The sequence below is a fragment of the Colias croceus genome, chromosome Z (genome assembly GCF_905220415.1).
Source record: "Colias croceus chromosome Z, ilColCroc2.1".
In the NCBI taxonomy this organism is placed as follows: domain Eukaryota; kingdom Metazoa; phylum Arthropoda; class Insecta; order Lepidoptera; family Pieridae; genus Colias; species Colias croceus.
The window spans coordinates 1,018,743-1,037,120 of record NC_059568.1 but is presented as its reverse complement, the minus strand read 5'-3'; the positions used below and the strand labels follow the sequence as shown (position 1 = coordinate 1,037,120).

General features: G+C 32.8%; 1 protein-coding gene across 1 annotated transcript in view; it reads right to left on the bottom strand.

Moving 5' to 3' along the window:
* Positions 1 to 18,378, bottom strand: part of LOC123705059 (neprilysin-2) — a 59,772-nt gene that overhangs the window by 19,392 nt on the left and 22,002 nt on the right. The window contains exon 3 of the mRNA XM_045653631.1: positions 5,989 to 6,125. Within this exon, the coding sequence (XP_045509587.1) occupies positions 5,989 to 6,125 (137 nt within the window). The remainder of the gene's footprint in view (positions 1 to 5,988; positions 6,126 to 18,378) is intronic.

Sequence of the window (18,378 nt, the reverse complement as noted above, 5' to 3'; positions counted from 1 at the left end):
ACTAAGATCGTGTGTATTTTTAACAGGTTCTATTTACATATTATTATCTGCGTTTTTACCCTTACATTTCAAGTGTGATAATATTGATCTAATATATAAAAATCAATGCCACTTTTCGTTGTAATTCCATAACTCGAGAACGGCTGAACCGATTTCGATAATTCTTTTTTTATTATATTCCTTGAAGTACGAGGATGGTTCTTATGTAGAGAAAACGTTAATATGTACCACGGGCGAAGCCGGGGCGGACCGCTAGTAATATTATAAATGCGAAAGTAACTCTGTCTGTCTGTCTGTTACTCAATCACGCCTAAACTACTGAACCAATTTTTTCAATTTGGTATGGTGATATTTTGATACCCGAGAAAGGACATAGGCTACTTTTAATCCCGGAAAAATGACGGAACGGGAACTATGCGGGTTTTTCTTTGACTGCGCGGGCGAAGCCGCGGGCGGATACCTAGTTACCTATATTTTAAGATTTCCAATCATTTATGCAGTCATTTTGGTGTTCCAATCATTCTGCAGTCAGTTTAGTGAAAAGGCAATTCTGATAATAAATAAATCTCTAATTCCAAAATAATCAAAATCTTCATCGACGTTTAAACAAATACTTACTTACACTAAGACATCTTCAATTTGTTTTTAAAAGGAATCTCGAAGTTAAGAAGTTTAAATGCAAACAAATAAAACCTTTGTTGCTAACAAACAGAGGCCGACGGAGTTATCGGCAAGGAAAATAAAATCTAAATTTTATTCATCGACCTGTTTTGCTTTGTTAACAATGCAATGCCGATAGTAGCTCATGGCCTGGTACACTTTTCAAACGAAAGTGTTATTTACACCGAAGGACTATAATATTATATCCTTCATAATATAATCTCAATAAAAATTCATATTCGATCATGCGTCGTGTGTTTCGATGTATAAAAATCACATTTGCATATAAATCATAAACAACAACCGATTTGTATGATAACTCGAATTACTGTTAAATCGATTTTAACTTTAAGTTTAATTGGATGAGGACCGTCAGGTATAGTACAATGGCTTGTTATATTGTTGTGACCAAGAATACACGATTATTACTGAGTACGAATCATAAACAATGAGATTTAATCACACACTAGGTAGGTAATTGAATATATTTAATTGGTTGCTTGCTTAACTTCCAGTTTTAATAATACGACATGTCTGATGACATTTTATTTGAAATCACCTTCAAACAGCTACGGTAAATTCACAATACAATAGTCTCATCCAACAAATTAGATATCTTGGTCAATCGTGCTAGATGTACCTAAGAGGATACAATAATCTATTTGCGAAATAAACTGAAATCATTAAAGTTGTCAAGATCTCAATCATCTTAGTAATTTACAGAATCAATTAACAATTTCTATTCACTTTCCATGATTCTGAGATATAAATCAATGATGTATTTTCACCTAGTTCTACAGCGTGATCTCAGACAGTGTACTGTCAATATTATCCAAGAATAATATGCCAGTTCTAGCGAAAATTTGACATGATCTAATTCGGAACAAGACAAGGCTTCAAACACTAATTGAGACAACCGAGGAAGTAACTTGTTTAGTTCTGATTAAGTTACAAAATATAGGTTAATTATTGTTACTTGATAGGCGATAGACAAATAAACGGGATTATTATGGTAATATTTAATTGTTATATCGAACTGAATGTACCCAAAGCGCCTAAATTGAGTACGAAGGAAAGTAAGCTTTCTATATTCTCCGTGGACACAGTTATTTTAAATAAGTTTCAAAGATTTTAGCGCTTTCATTACCTTATCAGTAAGAAATATAAATAAGAAATATATGTGTCAGACTATACTATTATAGTTCTCCAGACTCCAACACTATGTAAGACTGTTAATAGAAAATGTAACTAGCGTGACCACACAGTATTACAACAATGCAATGACGAATGATGAATATTTCCTCTAATTCTTTAAGCATCTTTCTTTTTAAAAATGCGAGGGCGAACATACCAATGTACTTGTGTGTTTATAACTCACAGATTTTCCCGATTGATAACATATATATATCGTATCTATAGTATTAAAGAACAAAACCCGTTTTAATATTAGGACATATTACGATGCATTAAAGTTCGGCTCGCAAAATTTCCATATCCCCATCAATTCAGCAGATCATCTTGTACCTTTAATATTAAAGGTCACATATGTATTGACGATGTACAACCAGTGGGCGGTATTGACCGCAATACAATTTGAACTTAACATCCTGAGGCCTTCGCGGTTTATATGGCTAAAGGTAAACACTTTTAGAAAACTAAAAGTTTTTTTTTACTTTCCTACTAGGAAATATTACTAGACTGGTCAATATAAGGGAAAATTGATAACCATGTAATGTTAAGCCTAATATTATTTGCTAGTAATCTTCAATGGCTATAAGACTAATTTTTAAAACCCGCACCTAGAACCTTATTTGAATCAAGTACCTAGTCAACTAATACAACGCTAAAAAAGAGCTTTGATTTATTGACAAAGTTGTCATGATATCAGAGTTAAGTAAAAATTATATTTTAATGATATACTTAATCATAACTCTATGTAATAAAATATAATTTTGTTTATGTTCATAAATTAACTATGGAAATCATGAATACAGCTAGTGCAATTACGAAATACTCCTCTAAGGTGCTTGAAAGTACATACAGGTCCTAAGCCAGTAGTCAATCTTGTAAATTACACTTTGATCGCCGTCGTTAAATAGAAAATGCATACTTAAGTCTAACGGTTAGTTAATTTCTTACTGGAAATTCAATCAATGGAAACATTTAGCAAAAAGTGGGACGACACTCTACTAGTGATACAGTTATAATGATTTATTTATACTGTACCTGTCTTTGATTCTATGTTTTTACGGAACTTAAAGATAGTTTCTATCACTTGATGGAGAGAAATATATTGGTAGAAGTTTAATTGTGCGAGTTAGCAACACACACATTTACATTTAATTGGCGTCTAATACGTTTTCAATAGGATCTGAGTAACATGTCAGAGAACGACGACGAAGAAAATAACGAAGAATAAATTTTGCAAAGCTTAAACTTTTATATAATATATCTGTGATATAACTTAGTAGTAAATGGATTAATATATATGTTGTTAAATTCCCTCGATTCAGTGATTTCTTAACATTCGAAATAAATAACACGAATGTCACCAAACTTGGCAACATTTGGATAAAAGCTTAAAAAACTTGTCCAAAATCGAAAGAACCCTTAGTATCAACAGCTAAATTTACTATGAATTATATTCCTACTAGCTTACCGCCAGCGGCTTCGCCTGCTTTCTCTACAACGATTTGAGATTTAAACTATCCTATCTCTCAAGTTGGATCGAACTGCACATGGTGTGCGAATTTTATTATAATAGGTTAAGTGGTTTAGGAGTCCATTGAGGACAAACATTGTGACACGAGATTTATTATCTATACTAATATTATAAAGCTGAAGAGTTTGTTTGTTTGTTTGTTTGAACACACTAATCTCGGGAACTACTGGTCCGATTTGAAAAATTCTTTCGGTGTTAGATAGCCGGTTATTCTTCTTTCATTCTTATTTCATCACGCTACGGGCAACAGGAGTGGAGCCACGGAGGTGAAACCGCGCGGAGCAGCTTGTATATTATATTAAGATTATAATAATGTATCGAATTTGAAGAAGCTATATATAGAAGAAGCTATTATATTCCATTTCAATCAGTGATGGAAATATTGAAGGGCTACTTGCCTCCTAGCGGTATCAATTTTCCGACTGGATAAGCTTGATTAAATCCTATAAAATTTAATTTTCAAGAGCAAATGTTATTTGATATTTATTGATAACTAGCTGTGCCGCGCAGTTTCACCCGCGTGGCTCCGCTCCTGTCTTAGCGTGATAATATAATATAGCCTTAATATTACTCGTGGATAATGTAGCATTCGAATGGTGAAAGAATTTTTAAAATCGGTCCAGTAGTTTAGGAGTCTATTCATTACAATCAAACAAACAAACAAAGTTATCCTCTTTATAATATTAGTGTAGATGTTGTTTATACGAGTAGTTTTTTTCGATGTGAAATAAAGAGATAGTACATAATTATCTGATTATTATAGTTCATGGATGATCGAAGCCCAAAGATTTAAAAAAGGGTGGTAGGTATGTCAACAATGGCATTGTGTACAAACATATCATTAAACCATTTCTGTAAATAAAGTTTTCAGGTGGATGGAAGAGATAGTAATCTGATTATACTTCATGGGTAATAAACATGGAAGGTGCTTATCTAAAAACAATTACAAAGTAGGTATGTCAATACTATGCACTGTGTACAAACACGACCCAAACAATGATAGACATTCAAATCAGTTTGGGTCATCAATTTCTGTGACATAATTAAAGGAAAAAGTAAATACAAACAAATAAACTAATTCTGATACAGACTTTGTATAATTATGTGCTATGTATCTATATTTCAGCTACCATAAATATTTTCTTAAGGTTGTTTAATCTATACTAATATTATAAAGCTGAAGAATTTGTTTGTTTGTTTGAACGCGCTAATCTCAGGAACTACTGGTCCGATTTGAAAAATTGTTTCGGTGTTAAATAGCCCATTCATCAAGGAAGGTTATAGGCTATATATATCATCACGCTAAGACCAACAGGAGCGGAGCCACGCGGTTGAAACCGCGGAGCGCAGTAGTTGATAAAATAAAATTAACAATGACACTTAAAGTATCCATATAATAATGCCTTCATGCTAACAATAAGGTGTGGATAATTATATTCTCCACTAGCAATAGTACCTTGCAAAATATTTCGTGATCTTTATTGAATCATGTGCTGAATTTTGTCACCGAATTGTTCTGAGTTCATGACTCCGTGACGGAGTGTAGCAAGGTCGATAGTTTTGTAATAACGTTACAATAATGTAATAGTGATAACGTTACAAGTTTAAGAAAATCGTATCGTAGTTTCGTGTTGTGATAGGTGATAGGTACCTAATTATAATTGTTGTGTTGGTTGCTATTTTTTCTCTAGAGAAATACGTGTTTAAAGTATCATGTACATGTAAAATATATGTATTATTTTAGGTGTAAGACAATAAATAGATTCTTAGTAAAATATATTTTTTTTATATTTATTCACCTTTTTCACCTATGTAAAATAAAATGTCACTGACTCCGTCTCAATTTACTTTGTGACTGTATTACAGTGAGAGGTCTAGTTATACTGGTCGATATAACATTTTCTATTGAAACTATTATTCTTATTCAAACAGAACTTACAAATCTAATTGAAATAAATGTTCACACAGTTTTTCGTAACCTTGACATGGAGCAACAAGTAAAACAATTTCTCTCATTACATATTCCTTCAAGGAGCCAAAACCCGTCTACACAAAACATCGTATTACCAAAGGCATAAGGTTTATATTGTGTAAACAATCACTTAGTAATATCACGTATTATTATCACGTTACAGACTGAAGTGACAACATGGCGACGGTTTGTATAAGATTTGGCACGACTGGCTCTATTGTAAATTGAGATAATAATATTGGATATATCTCCTATAGTTTACTATTAACCGGTCCTTTATACACAGGCTGTTGTGCTACCTACGTGAATATACCTTATCAAAATATATTTAGCTAGATATAGATAGTAATGCGATATTGTATGGTAAGAAACTGTACTATTATTGTAAGGAAAAGATTTAAAGGAAGGTATATTTCTGTGTTTTACTTATATGTATAAACGCAAAGCTGCGGCAAGCTAACGAGAATATTAAAAAGCTTAAATATGTAGGACGTAGGTATACAAAGGCAACTAAAAAAATATCTCTTAAAAAAACTATTCATTTCAATACTATTCCCACGGGAACATTAAAAAAATCAAAAACACAATTACGAACGAAACCGCGCGTCATAAGTTACTTATCCATAAAACTTACCATTAATATTGGTAGACTTCTTCAGCATGACCGTGGTGATGAAGGCCGCGAGGAAGGCCACAGCCAGCACGGCCACCACCGCCACGGCCAGCATCAGCCGCTTCTCCAGCTTCGTCCGCTGCCCCCAGAACGAAGGCCTGCGAACAAAGAAATTTCGTTAACCCATTGAGCCACGAGCGGCCCGATCGGGCCACGTCACAATAGATTTTCTATTGTGTCTCTGATTCCGGGGGCTGAGTTATATGACTATAATTAACTACCTACCTACTTCAATATTTATATTCTAAATGTCATAAAATAATATTTAGACCAAAAAAATATAGTCTTCATATTATCAAACATTCAGATATACCTAGAATTTAGAAGAACCAAGCTATTCTGTCTTGGTGGGGTCTCGCCCGTAAAGATTGTAAAAATGTCAAGAATGTACGTTATAAATAATTAAAGAAACACATCAAAGCATCCTTTCTTCTGTAATCAAAATAGAAATAGGTAATACCTACACTAACACAGCGAATTAAAACTATTTAGTATTTACTTCGACTTTAAAAGTTAAAACATTTTGGCGCCACTCTGTCGCGTCGCGTCGTTGCCGCGCATTTTTCATTTTTTTTTTCATTCATTGTTAATTAGATACAAAATTTAACGTTTTAGATTGAAAATTATGTATAAAATAAAAAACATCTGAGTGCTAGTTCTTATATCTGATTATTGTTAAAGAATAATAATGATATACCTAACTACTACCTAACTACAAATCTCTTACCTATTGTGATATCGCTGCAATGTAGTTATTGATGTAGGAAGTGAGATAATATTGCCCATATTTCCAAACCATTTCACACAAAACACATACACAATACAAATTTCTTGAAGACTACTAGTAACAACAACTTCTAGACGCATTTTTATTCAAAATCTACACAACTTCAAACTTCACCCTTCTTTCTCGCTTTCACTTCAACAAATGCGCCATGCGGTAGGTAATGACAATAGGTAATTATAGTTTTCCCGCCACAAGTTTGAAAATGGAATACAGAATTAGGCGCGTTCACAAAATCCCGCTGGGACATCATAGTCATTCAAGTTTTTCTTGAATCAATTCAAAAGGGTCTATTATCCCTCCAAAATGTAAATCCCGCTATCGCAGCCCGCAGTCAAGTTTTATTATTTATAATTTTTTAAGCTGCTTTCCCGTTTGAAGGGATCAGAGCGGAAATGAATGTTTAAAGAAAATAATATTCTTTTTTTGTTTGAACGTTGTTGCTTTTTTATCTGTTGCAAGAAAGAAATTCGAATGTTAGGACATTCCATATTCGAATACTTTTTTTTAATTTTAACAAATGTTTGCAAAGGGTTTAAACTTCGATATATATTTTTTTTATTTGGGTTATTTTATTTGCGTTTTATTACCTACATTCAAGAACCGGCGATACTTTTGAACTTAAATAGATTAAATAGAGAATATATTTTGCCGAGGTTTTTAAGGTTTTTTTATAAAATTAAAATATTTTTCTCAAGTTAAATATATTTTACATGGAAGTTGTTCTAGGTTCAATAACCTTAAAATCACCGTAGTTAATATTAGTTTTATGCTTTAGTTATGGGTAATAAAGATAAAATATTTATAAGTAATTACCATTAATTGTTATGGCAACTAAAAATGTAAGTTTATATGTGACTAAATTCTTCTTCTACCATTATTTGCTCACCCCTGAGTTATTGTGTTGCTTTGCTATCAGTCCTAATCAATGTTGTCCCTTTTTGGGCTAAATCTAGCCCTTTTTCGGGAATTCACAAATAGGCATGGCTCACAATTTGGGCCGATTTTGTAATATTTTGCTAATAATAAATTTATCATGCCAAAAGAGGACTTTTTTCGAGCTGCGCGTTGTGATTAGCTAATAAAGTTTAGTCAACCAATCAATATACCTACTCGAATTCGAATAATGAATAATGAATTTTGTAAATAATTATAATACAAAATTGTAATTGAACAATAACAAATATCACTTTTAAGCGTTCTGGCGGTTACACCGCTTTGAAGAAGTTGTAGGCTTTCTAGCCCTTTTCAGAATGCTGACCAGCCCTTTTTAGAAAATCTAGGTGGCAACATTATCAGTATGTTTTGTATAGTATTAGCACACCCCGGACACTCCATACAAAATTATAGTTTTGACAGTCACACTGTAGAGACTGCAAATGTGTGTGTAAACTCTTTATGGTTGGCACATTTGTGACTAGCGTAAAAAAAAATTCGCGTTTTTCTGATGAAATACATCCGTAAACAGCACAATATCTAACCATTTTCTACGAAAAACGATAATCACAAATCCAAAATAATAAAATTGCTTTAAGTCAATTTGATTAATGTTGTCAATCTTCGTTGCGTTGGTATCGTCCTTGCGGGGAAATGGGTACCATAACATGTCTGATCGTGCGGGGTGAGGTAAGTGTTTAATTTTGGCGGGAGGCGGAGAGTGTCCGTTCTGTAGCGTTTAGCTACTATTATGTATTCTGTGGTATTAGTAACAAGAGGTAGTATAACTAGAAGCCGCTTTTGTATTGCTATGCGTACCTACCTTACGTTTTATCCTTGTTTTAGCCGTGATTTTTTTTTATAAATTTGTAGTAATTATAGATGATAATTATTAACATTATTGACATTTCATTTTTTATAAGCCCACGAAATAAAAAAAACTGTTTCTTTATTTTGCAATTTCGTTTACAGAAAAATATTCTTTTTTCCCATTATTGGGATTTAAAATGAAAACAAAAAATGATGTGATGACATCCGCGTTGTTAAATTTTGTTGAGCTGTCAAATGTTGCCAATTAAAATGACTAACTATACTTACTAGAAAAAAACAAAAATATAGGTATTAGGTAGGTTAGTCTGTAGTTGATCTGTAGGCATCTTAAAGATCTAAGTAGTTTTGATTAAAATAAAAAATAATTACCTACATATATCGTAAAATTTTGACATGTTGTCAATTTATTTGAAATCAAACACGTGACGAATGTAGTAAAATAAATACGTATATTATAATATTGTTTTAACAAAATGTCATTTGTATAGGAATTTATTTCACGGCCTTCTTATCGCTAAGTAATGTAAATTTCTATCATATTGCATTATAATAAATAATAATGTTATATATAATAAATAATAATGTTATATTCGATCGATAGTGTTTTTTCCTAATTTACCTACCTGTGTTATGTTGATTTACCGGTCTGGTTTATTCATTGAAAATCACTACATAGTATAAAACAAAGTCGCTTTCTCTGTCCCTAATCCCTATGTCCCTTTGTATGCTTAAATCTTTAAAACTACGCAACGGATTTTGATGCGGTTTTTTTAATAGATAGAGTGATTCAAAAGGAAGGTTTTAGTATATACCTAATTTATTAGGTTTAAGATAAAGCGGGCGAAGCCGCGGGCAGTAAGCTAGTTTAAGCATAGCAATGGAAATTAAACTAAAATGGGTACCTAACGGTTTTATAACAATTACGGATTTAATTAAGAAGGAATTATAGGATTATTGTTATAGAATAAAGATGATATATTCAATTATCTATAAACATAACATAAAAATTTAATTAGAAACCCAATATGATGAGAGATCTCCAATCACAAACAACTAAAATACTTACTGTATACTATTTGATACATAACCAATCAATAACAACAAAAGCTTCAGAAATTTATAACAAGATATAGAAAAAGTTGCATAACAAATAAACAATGTGACAAAGCTTTGCACCGGCTTAGTTACGTAATTAATTCGCGTCGATACACTTAAAGGTCTAAGGGCTATTAAAATATAATCCTCTGCTAATTGAATCCCCGTATCATACAGCTGCAGGGCTCTGAATGTACGTGATAAGAGTGTTTTGTTAAATACCAATAATTAATAAATAACTATGAACTATTTTTTATGTGTCCATCCTACTATAATATTATAACCATACACATCCTCACAGGATGTGTATGTGTGTGTTTGTTCCTCTTTCACGCAAATACTACTGAACTGATTACAATTAAATTTAGCACACATATAGAGGGTAACTTGGATTAACACGTAGGTTTTATGCCGGAAATCCCACGGGAAAGGAAACTATGCGGCTTTTTTTCTTAAAACGCGGGCGAAGGTGATAACTATATTCTATCTTTTTTATGTGTGTGTCCGTGATAAACGTATTTTATTTCTTTCTAATAAGAGATTATAATATGTGCTTGATGGTTTATTCTTAAAATAAAGAGCAAAAAGCGCGGCTTTTTAAATATACACGACATTGTTAATCTGCATAGTTTATTAATTAAAACAAAATAGATTTTAATCCAATGAAAACATGAACAAAGCCTGACGTCATTCACACATATTTTTGAAGTCAAGGATTTAGAAGTCGTGCACGTGTAAAATGTAAAAGGTACCAAACGGTTATTCTAGTTTATTCATAGTTTATTAAATTAAAAAAAAAACCTGAAAAATGCAGCATTGCGTGATGTAATGTGCCATTTTTATGTCCATTCTGTGATAAAAGTGGACATTACCTCTACAAACGCAAACTAATCTACAAAATAAAATATATTGAAGCCAGGGCTAAATGTTTGACTTTAAAATCTTTTTAACCGACTTCAAAAAAAAGGAGGAGGTTATCAATTCGGCTGGTATGTTTTTTTATGTATGTACACCGATTACTCCGAGGTTTCTGAACAGATTTACGTGATTCTTTTTTTTTTCGATGCGGGATGGTGTCGAATTGGTCCCATAAAAATTTTATTCGGATAGGCCCAGTAGTTTTTATTTTATGAGCATTTTTGTCTGTAGGTATTTGTAAATTTTGCAAGTGCAAGTTTGAAGTCGGTTGTTTTTAACGCAGTTATCACTTGTTATTTTAAAGCAATTCTGAATCTACTTCTGTTAATATTAATAATCAAAAGCTGTAATCACTACATAGTATAAAACAAAGTCACTTTCTCTGTGCCTATGTACCTATGTATGCTTAAATCTTTAAAACTACGCAACGGATTTTGATGCGGTTTTTTTTAATAGATAGAGTGATTCAAGAGGAAGGTTATAGTATATAATTTATTGGCTTGAAGACAAAGCGGCCGATGCCGTTGGCGGTATCTTATATGTTATGTTTCTATAATATGCACGATTTCATCAGGCTCTGATGACTTCAAAAATATAAATTTAATAACTTTATCTCTTTATTCGATCAGTAAACGGTGATGTAACGTTTCGATGCCGGTTAAATACAATCAAAGACATAAAACTGGAAGATTTGTTACCAAATAAAGATGTCGATTCTTCATTTTTTAACACAGCATTTTTCCTTATGGGCAATAAGAACGGTCTTGTCTTATTACCGAATTTTTTGTATTTGTATCCTATGACCTCTAAAGTCTCACATAATCTCGAAAGATTATCAGCTAATGTTCAAATTGTAAAACGCTTAAAGCATTATTAAAACAACAGAAAATGTTATCACTCAATTTATAAGACGACTTTAAACAAAATTAAAATGTGTAGTGTGTACCTATAGTGCTGAAATATCTGTGTAAATAACATGTAAATCTAACGTAAACAACCCTGTCGATAAATTGGTTTTTACGAAGCACGTGTCGCGTAGTCACGGGTTCTGGTCATAATTTCATTAAATCCTCACGCATACCTGATCTTGAACCCTCGACCTCCATAACTTTATGTTGTTTAGAGTGCTTTTCAACCCTCGGAGGGAACTGCGCAGGGGAGTCACTTTAAACTCGTATATGTGTTGCTTTAAAATGATTAACATAAAGTTGTTTTAATGGATTTTTTTGAGGATTTATACGGGTATATATACGGGTTCATAGATAGGTACAGTTGTCTCGAACATAGATTTGGATTTGATTGTTTGTCTGCTATTATCGCAGCCAGTAGTGAAGCTAAGAATTTACAATTGTTTTATTTGAATATATTTGTAGTTATAGCACTATTATATATTTTGTACTCATAGTAGGTAATAAGCGAACAGTAACAGTAGTCTTTATTTTTTTAGTTACCTACGGCTAATTGAGCTGTAGTGACGCCTTGAATTATAAAAAATCTCTTCTAAAAAATACAGTAAAAACGATTAACCCTATAAATGACAACCATTTAAGACGCGTAAGGGTCTCGGCACACATATGGGATCGGAAAGGGATCGTAACCGTATATCGCCTCGAGCCGTTCAGAATGGTTTGTATTAAACTCCCTACTGCAACGCACACTAATCGGAATAGTAACGTAATCGCCTCGCCTCGGAACAGGCTCCGAACTTGCAATTCCAGCGCTAACGGCTCATCGTCCCCGCGCTTACGTCTCTCCGTCCCGCGCTTACGTCTCTCCGTCCACGCGCTTACGTGTCTGCCTGCTACGACTTGCCGTAGTTACCGTTTTTAGGCGTAACGCCGGTGTCGCCTAGCCGTAGCCGAGTTGACGTGCAGGCGCTGCTGATACGCTTTCGTCACGTGCATACGGTAGGTTGACGCCTGGTTGACAGCGAGGCGAAAGGCGTTACGGTTACGATCCCTTTCCGATCCCATATGTGTGCTGAGACCTTAAATATTATCTTCCAGCTTCCTACATTGAAGCTTTAAATCCTAGCTAACTAAACAATATTATTCATTACCCATGTGTATTACAACTAGATAGTAAACCATACATTGCACATACTTGCGTGGAATCAATTTTGTTTACACGTGCCGCTTTAACTTGCACCAACATATTTTGTAAGCTACTTATTTGCGTATTGCATTCATTGTGTTCATAAAACATATGTTTCTAAGTATTCATAGAACTTAATTGTGCAACCATTTGATTTGTAAGTGCTGGTAATCAGTCGATATGTATTTGATTGGCAATTGTGCCCCTAGTGGGCTATCAGATGCATTCATCTGTTTCATTGATCAATTTTCTTTAGGGGCAATTTTCATCAGCCTGCTGTCCTGCCAAATAGATATTTTTTTCGTGTCCACCGGGTACAAACCCAGGACCTTCCGGTTCTATGCTCACGCGTTAACCACTGAACCAAGGAGGCGGTCAAATGTCAATTTGGTAATAGATACCTGCATCCCGATCATGAGCGCATATACTTTCCCACTATTGGGATACGAGCCTCCTATGTAGGTTCAGATCAACCACGTTGGGCAAGTGCGGGTTGGCGCAGCTCATAATTATGACGTCGAACTTTTTAGATTCTTCGACATGTCAGTTTCCTCACAATGTTTTCCTTCACCGTTCGAGTGATGCGGAATAAATTGAAAAATCATTTTATTTCCTACACGCTCGCCTGGTGTCGAACCCCCGCCTTATTGAACTCCGAGGTTCTCACCACTGAACCACCACTGTTCTAGGTAACAGATACCTATATAAAATAGTAGTGTCTCTATTTATGCCAGTTGCATAACCGACTAGATGTGCATTACAGCGTCTCGTTGGTTAGCATTTTTTAGAGCCAACCGGTTCAGGTTCATCGTCACCAGGGTCAACAACCCCACTTGACCGTATTGTATACGTCATGGGACTCTTACTTTTGACTGTATGCTCAGGTCAGTTCTTAGTACTTAGGGCTCAGGTATATTAATATAAAGGTATCGTTAGTACGGATCGCATCAATGTAACAGTTACAAAGATTACCATACATATAACGTATCCTAATTTATTTATTTGTTTATTTTTATAAGGCGAGTGCACATAATTATAATAATATTGTAGTATTTTGTTACAGTTAGGGATATATTTATACGAGTTTTATCAATTACATTTTAAGAAATTTTATTTGACATTAAAAATTTAACGTCAACACTCTAAATAAATGACTGTAATATACCTACTAATAAACGATATTATACAAAATTTTAATCTCTTAAGGAGGTATATAGATTAAAGATTAACATTTGACACTATTAAATTATTGAATATAACTAAATACACCGGAAATAAACACACCAAAACAAATGAAAGCAACTTTCACAGATAACTTATTCAATTATTGTGTAACACATTGAGTACGCGCGTATTTACAATCGAAGCAAAAAAGGCGGTCATTTTTTTACATAACTTGGCGCCGCTAAACGGATAACTCGAATATTCGCCAATGTCAGGCCTAATTTGATTACATAACACTAGCTTCCGCCCGAGACTTCGTTTGCGTGTTGATTTTAGACATTCTAGCAAATGACGCATAATTATATTTTATTCAAGAAGTCACGTACCTATGAAATAACGCAAGATAACATAAATTAAAAATTACGCAAACTGTTTCATCCAAAAACAATACAACTTCTAACAAAACACACATATAAACAGTCAGCTGATCGCTTCCATCTGATCCAAGGCTACTAATGACATTCACGTCAAATTCATAACAGTTATTTATAACAATAGATTGTTAAAATAACGTTAACGCAATAACGCGAACGGTATAGGACACCGAGTCCCGGCAACCGTTATGAAAGGTTACTGACCTCATAGTAAACAATTATGCAAATCTATTCGATAACTAAGAAACCAGTATATTATAATGTTTCTTAACACACATCCGTATGTTCCGACGATAAACCCACGAACTGTAGAAATAGCTTTCGTAATAAATAACGTTATAAAAGTACATTCACCAATATGCTATAAGGAAAAGTCCGAAACCCATAGAACTATATTATGGACTCAGATGTAAAGGATACTCGGATCTCATGTTTATTTCATTACTATAATATTACCTCCTAGCACATCAAACTAGTCTTGAAATAAATATAATAATGATAGGAAATAGCTAATACTAGATTTTACAGTAGGGTAAAGGTTAATAGGTTTAAAAATATGCATCCGCGAATTATTTTGAAGATGCGTAATGGTAGTTTAGACTGTTTACTGCAGACATAGAATTGAGAATATAAATATTACACTCTAATGCAGGGAAACTATTTAAAGGTAAATTTTCTGTTATTTTATGGCGTTTAGAATCTTATCCAGAATTTAAATAAAAATAACATTTAAATTTAAATACAAAGTGCCGTTTGATAGTCTAAATAAAAAGTATTCGAGTTCCATGGCATACATAATGTTGATGTGTTCGTGTCTTGTACATGGAATATTAACACATTTTCAGTTGTTGTTGTTTACAATACAATCGAGGTCATTATCGAATTTACATATGACGATTTTATAGTCTACCCACTGCTTTCCTTTACTTTATTCAGTGAACCGAACTGATGACATGTTCAAACGATCAAAAGTAAACATAATAAACACGTCTTATTATTGAAAATTGCTTCAGTACTTCTAGTAATGTTATCTTCAAAAACTTACAAAATATACCTTATTTACCAATACACAACAACCACATTAAGAAGCATAATATTAACGCAAGAAACGTAGCTACTTAATATATTTCTATATAAAGGGAACGCATAAAATTTTTCACGTATTTAAAATGAACGTAACCGTATTATTACAATGCATTCGTTCAATGATATTAAAGTCAATGTCAACACCTAGAAATTGTATGCAAATAACACGCAATGTTGTGTGTTTGTCACGTGGTTACGTCACAATACAATATGTAGAATTGTTAACTCAACTCGTTGAGTTTGAGAAAGCAAACGTAGTACTTATGAACTTGTTTTACTTTTTCTGGTGGTTACTCCTCTACGCGGTACAGTAAATATAGAAAAAAAGAACTTTATAGTGAAAAAAAAACTTATTTTTTTAATAATTGGAAATATAAATTATACAAATAATTTAGTAAATAAAAGCCTATTTACATTGTACCGGGTCGTTTATACGATACACGATAATATAGTTGACATAATTTACATACATTGTTCTAAAATTTACATCACAGCGGCTTAACACAATATAGATAATATTTTTTTTTAAGTAAATTACTCATTTTTCTACCCCCTGAAACACATTTAAGACCTTTGAAATTAGTAATATCAAATCGTAAGTGGCATACCACACTGAATCAATACAAACCATTCCACACATAAGTACTTAACAAATAAGGCACTCAAGTGAACAGTAATATCCAGATAATATATCATATATGTAATAAATCTAAAGTACCAAATGTAACTTAACCGCAAATTTAGAAGGCGCGACCAACCTTGGCGTTTTCCTTATGAGTCGCAAAAACGGTTGAACCTTGGTACGAATCATTTGTTTTGAAAATAAATAAAGGGATTTGTAACATGCTAATTTCACTGGATAACTTGGATATATGAATACGATTTAATTTATACTCTTAACCAAATGTGTTTTTACCTCATCATGGAACTGCATTTAATAGTTCAGATTTTTAAAGAAACACTCAATTATATTTCGTTTAAAAAGTTATTTTTATTTTTTATTGCAAGTTAAATCGAAATACCTATAAACTACATTAAAAAAGGACTAGTGAATTGTGTGTTTCTTTAAAAAATTGAACTAAGTATATGCTGTGATTTAAATTGCACTATAAAATATGGTGTTTTTAAAGTAATTTTTAACGCGTTAGAGCTGTGATTTTTCCTGATTTTTCTAATGACATGATGTTAGTGAAGCAAGCCATCCGTGCACAATCAGCCATTACCCGCGGAAGGTTTTAATGAGCAATGAACGTGTCAGGCATGTAATAGCTAATAAGTATACTGCTTTTTTATTGTGCAATAAGATTGTTGTCGGGATATTGGTAAAATAATTTAATAAATTCTGTTCATATCTAGAGATTACTCTACAACTTCCCAAAGGTTACCTCTTATTAGTTTTTTTTTATGTTTGTAACTATTGAGTCTAAATATTATTTGAGTCTTTAGAGAATCCACTATTAATCTCAAAAAAGTAGTGTGAAGTCCCGTGTCCCCAGGGGCAGATGCATTATACATCTGTTTCACTGATCGATTTACTTTAGGGACAAGTAGGTGATCAGCCTTCTGTGTCCTACCAGACCGAGACATTTTTTTTCTTCGTCTCCACCGGGAATCGAACCCATAACCTCTCGGTGCTACGCTCACGCGTCAACCAATGTACCAAGGAGGCGGGCAACTATTTATCTCACATAATAATAATTATGTAATTTTTTACACATTCTGTTTGATTTGACGTGAATATATTATATAGAACGTTTTTTGAAACCAGAGTGTTAAAGTGTAAATAAAAAAAACGTTTTTAACTTTTTAGAAGTTTTCTTTCTTTTTAGAAGTTTAGGTATAAGAAGTCATCGATGGGGCGTGATATCTGTTGACCACACGGAATTTCCTGACAATAACGTATCAAGACAAACCAATGTTTTCCTTATTCATATTATTAGTTTCTAAATGCTATTTCCATGCTGTTTATTAATATTAAGCAGTACATAAGAAATTGTTGGTTCTAAAAGCAGCTTCTATAAATACACTGGTCGCCAAAAAAATCGGGCCATTTTCATTATGTTTAATAGTTATCGATTATTTCACAAATAAGACGTCAAGCACTGTTGTTTTTTGTTATAAGAGTTTGATAACATTTTTTTCCATCATGTTTGTCGTAAATCTTACTACACTTGAAGATACTTAACATATTGTTATACAGAAATACTGTTAAGTGTTGATTTTACGGTTTACGTCGTGATAATAATTATGCTCGTGTTCCCAGTTCAAAACTGACTTTTTTCGGGGTTTTTTGTTAATAACGTTAAGTTTTTATACTGACGCTGTAGTTTCGATTTTTTTTTTGATATATTCCTGAAGCTGAGACGGGCCAAATTGTGGCTCTACTAAAACAATTTGTTTTATAAAACTCATTTAATTTTACAACGTTAATTATTTTATGACTCCGCTCATTTTAATTCATTTTAAAATATAACTTGGAAAGGTGCCGTTTTTATGATTTTAGTGTAGTTAATAAATATTCATAAGTTTTTTTTTTATGTGCGATGAAAAAATCACGTTATTAAATTAATTTATCGAACGACTCATAGTATTTTTTTTTCCTCGAATGTTTCGCAAAACCGCAACGTCAACAAAAAATGGGAAAACATCAATAATGACGTATAGAAAATTAATCGCTATTGAAATTTCAAAGAATATTTAAGATAAAAATTCCCATAATTAATATCTTTTATAGAAATATGTTGATTGACTGCTGAGTCATTACGATCGTAAAGCCTTCCTCCTTACAATAATAACAAGACATCATTCGTTGGCTTCTTATCATAATAAAACGAATTTGATAAAGCAAACACTCGTATCTGTAACCTGTGCTCAATTTATAAATATTGCCACTTTTCGTTGTAATTCCATAACTCGAGAACGGCTGAACCGATTTCGATAATTCTTTTTTTATTATATTCCTTGAAGTACGAGGATGGTTCTTATGTAGAGAAAACGTGAATATGTACC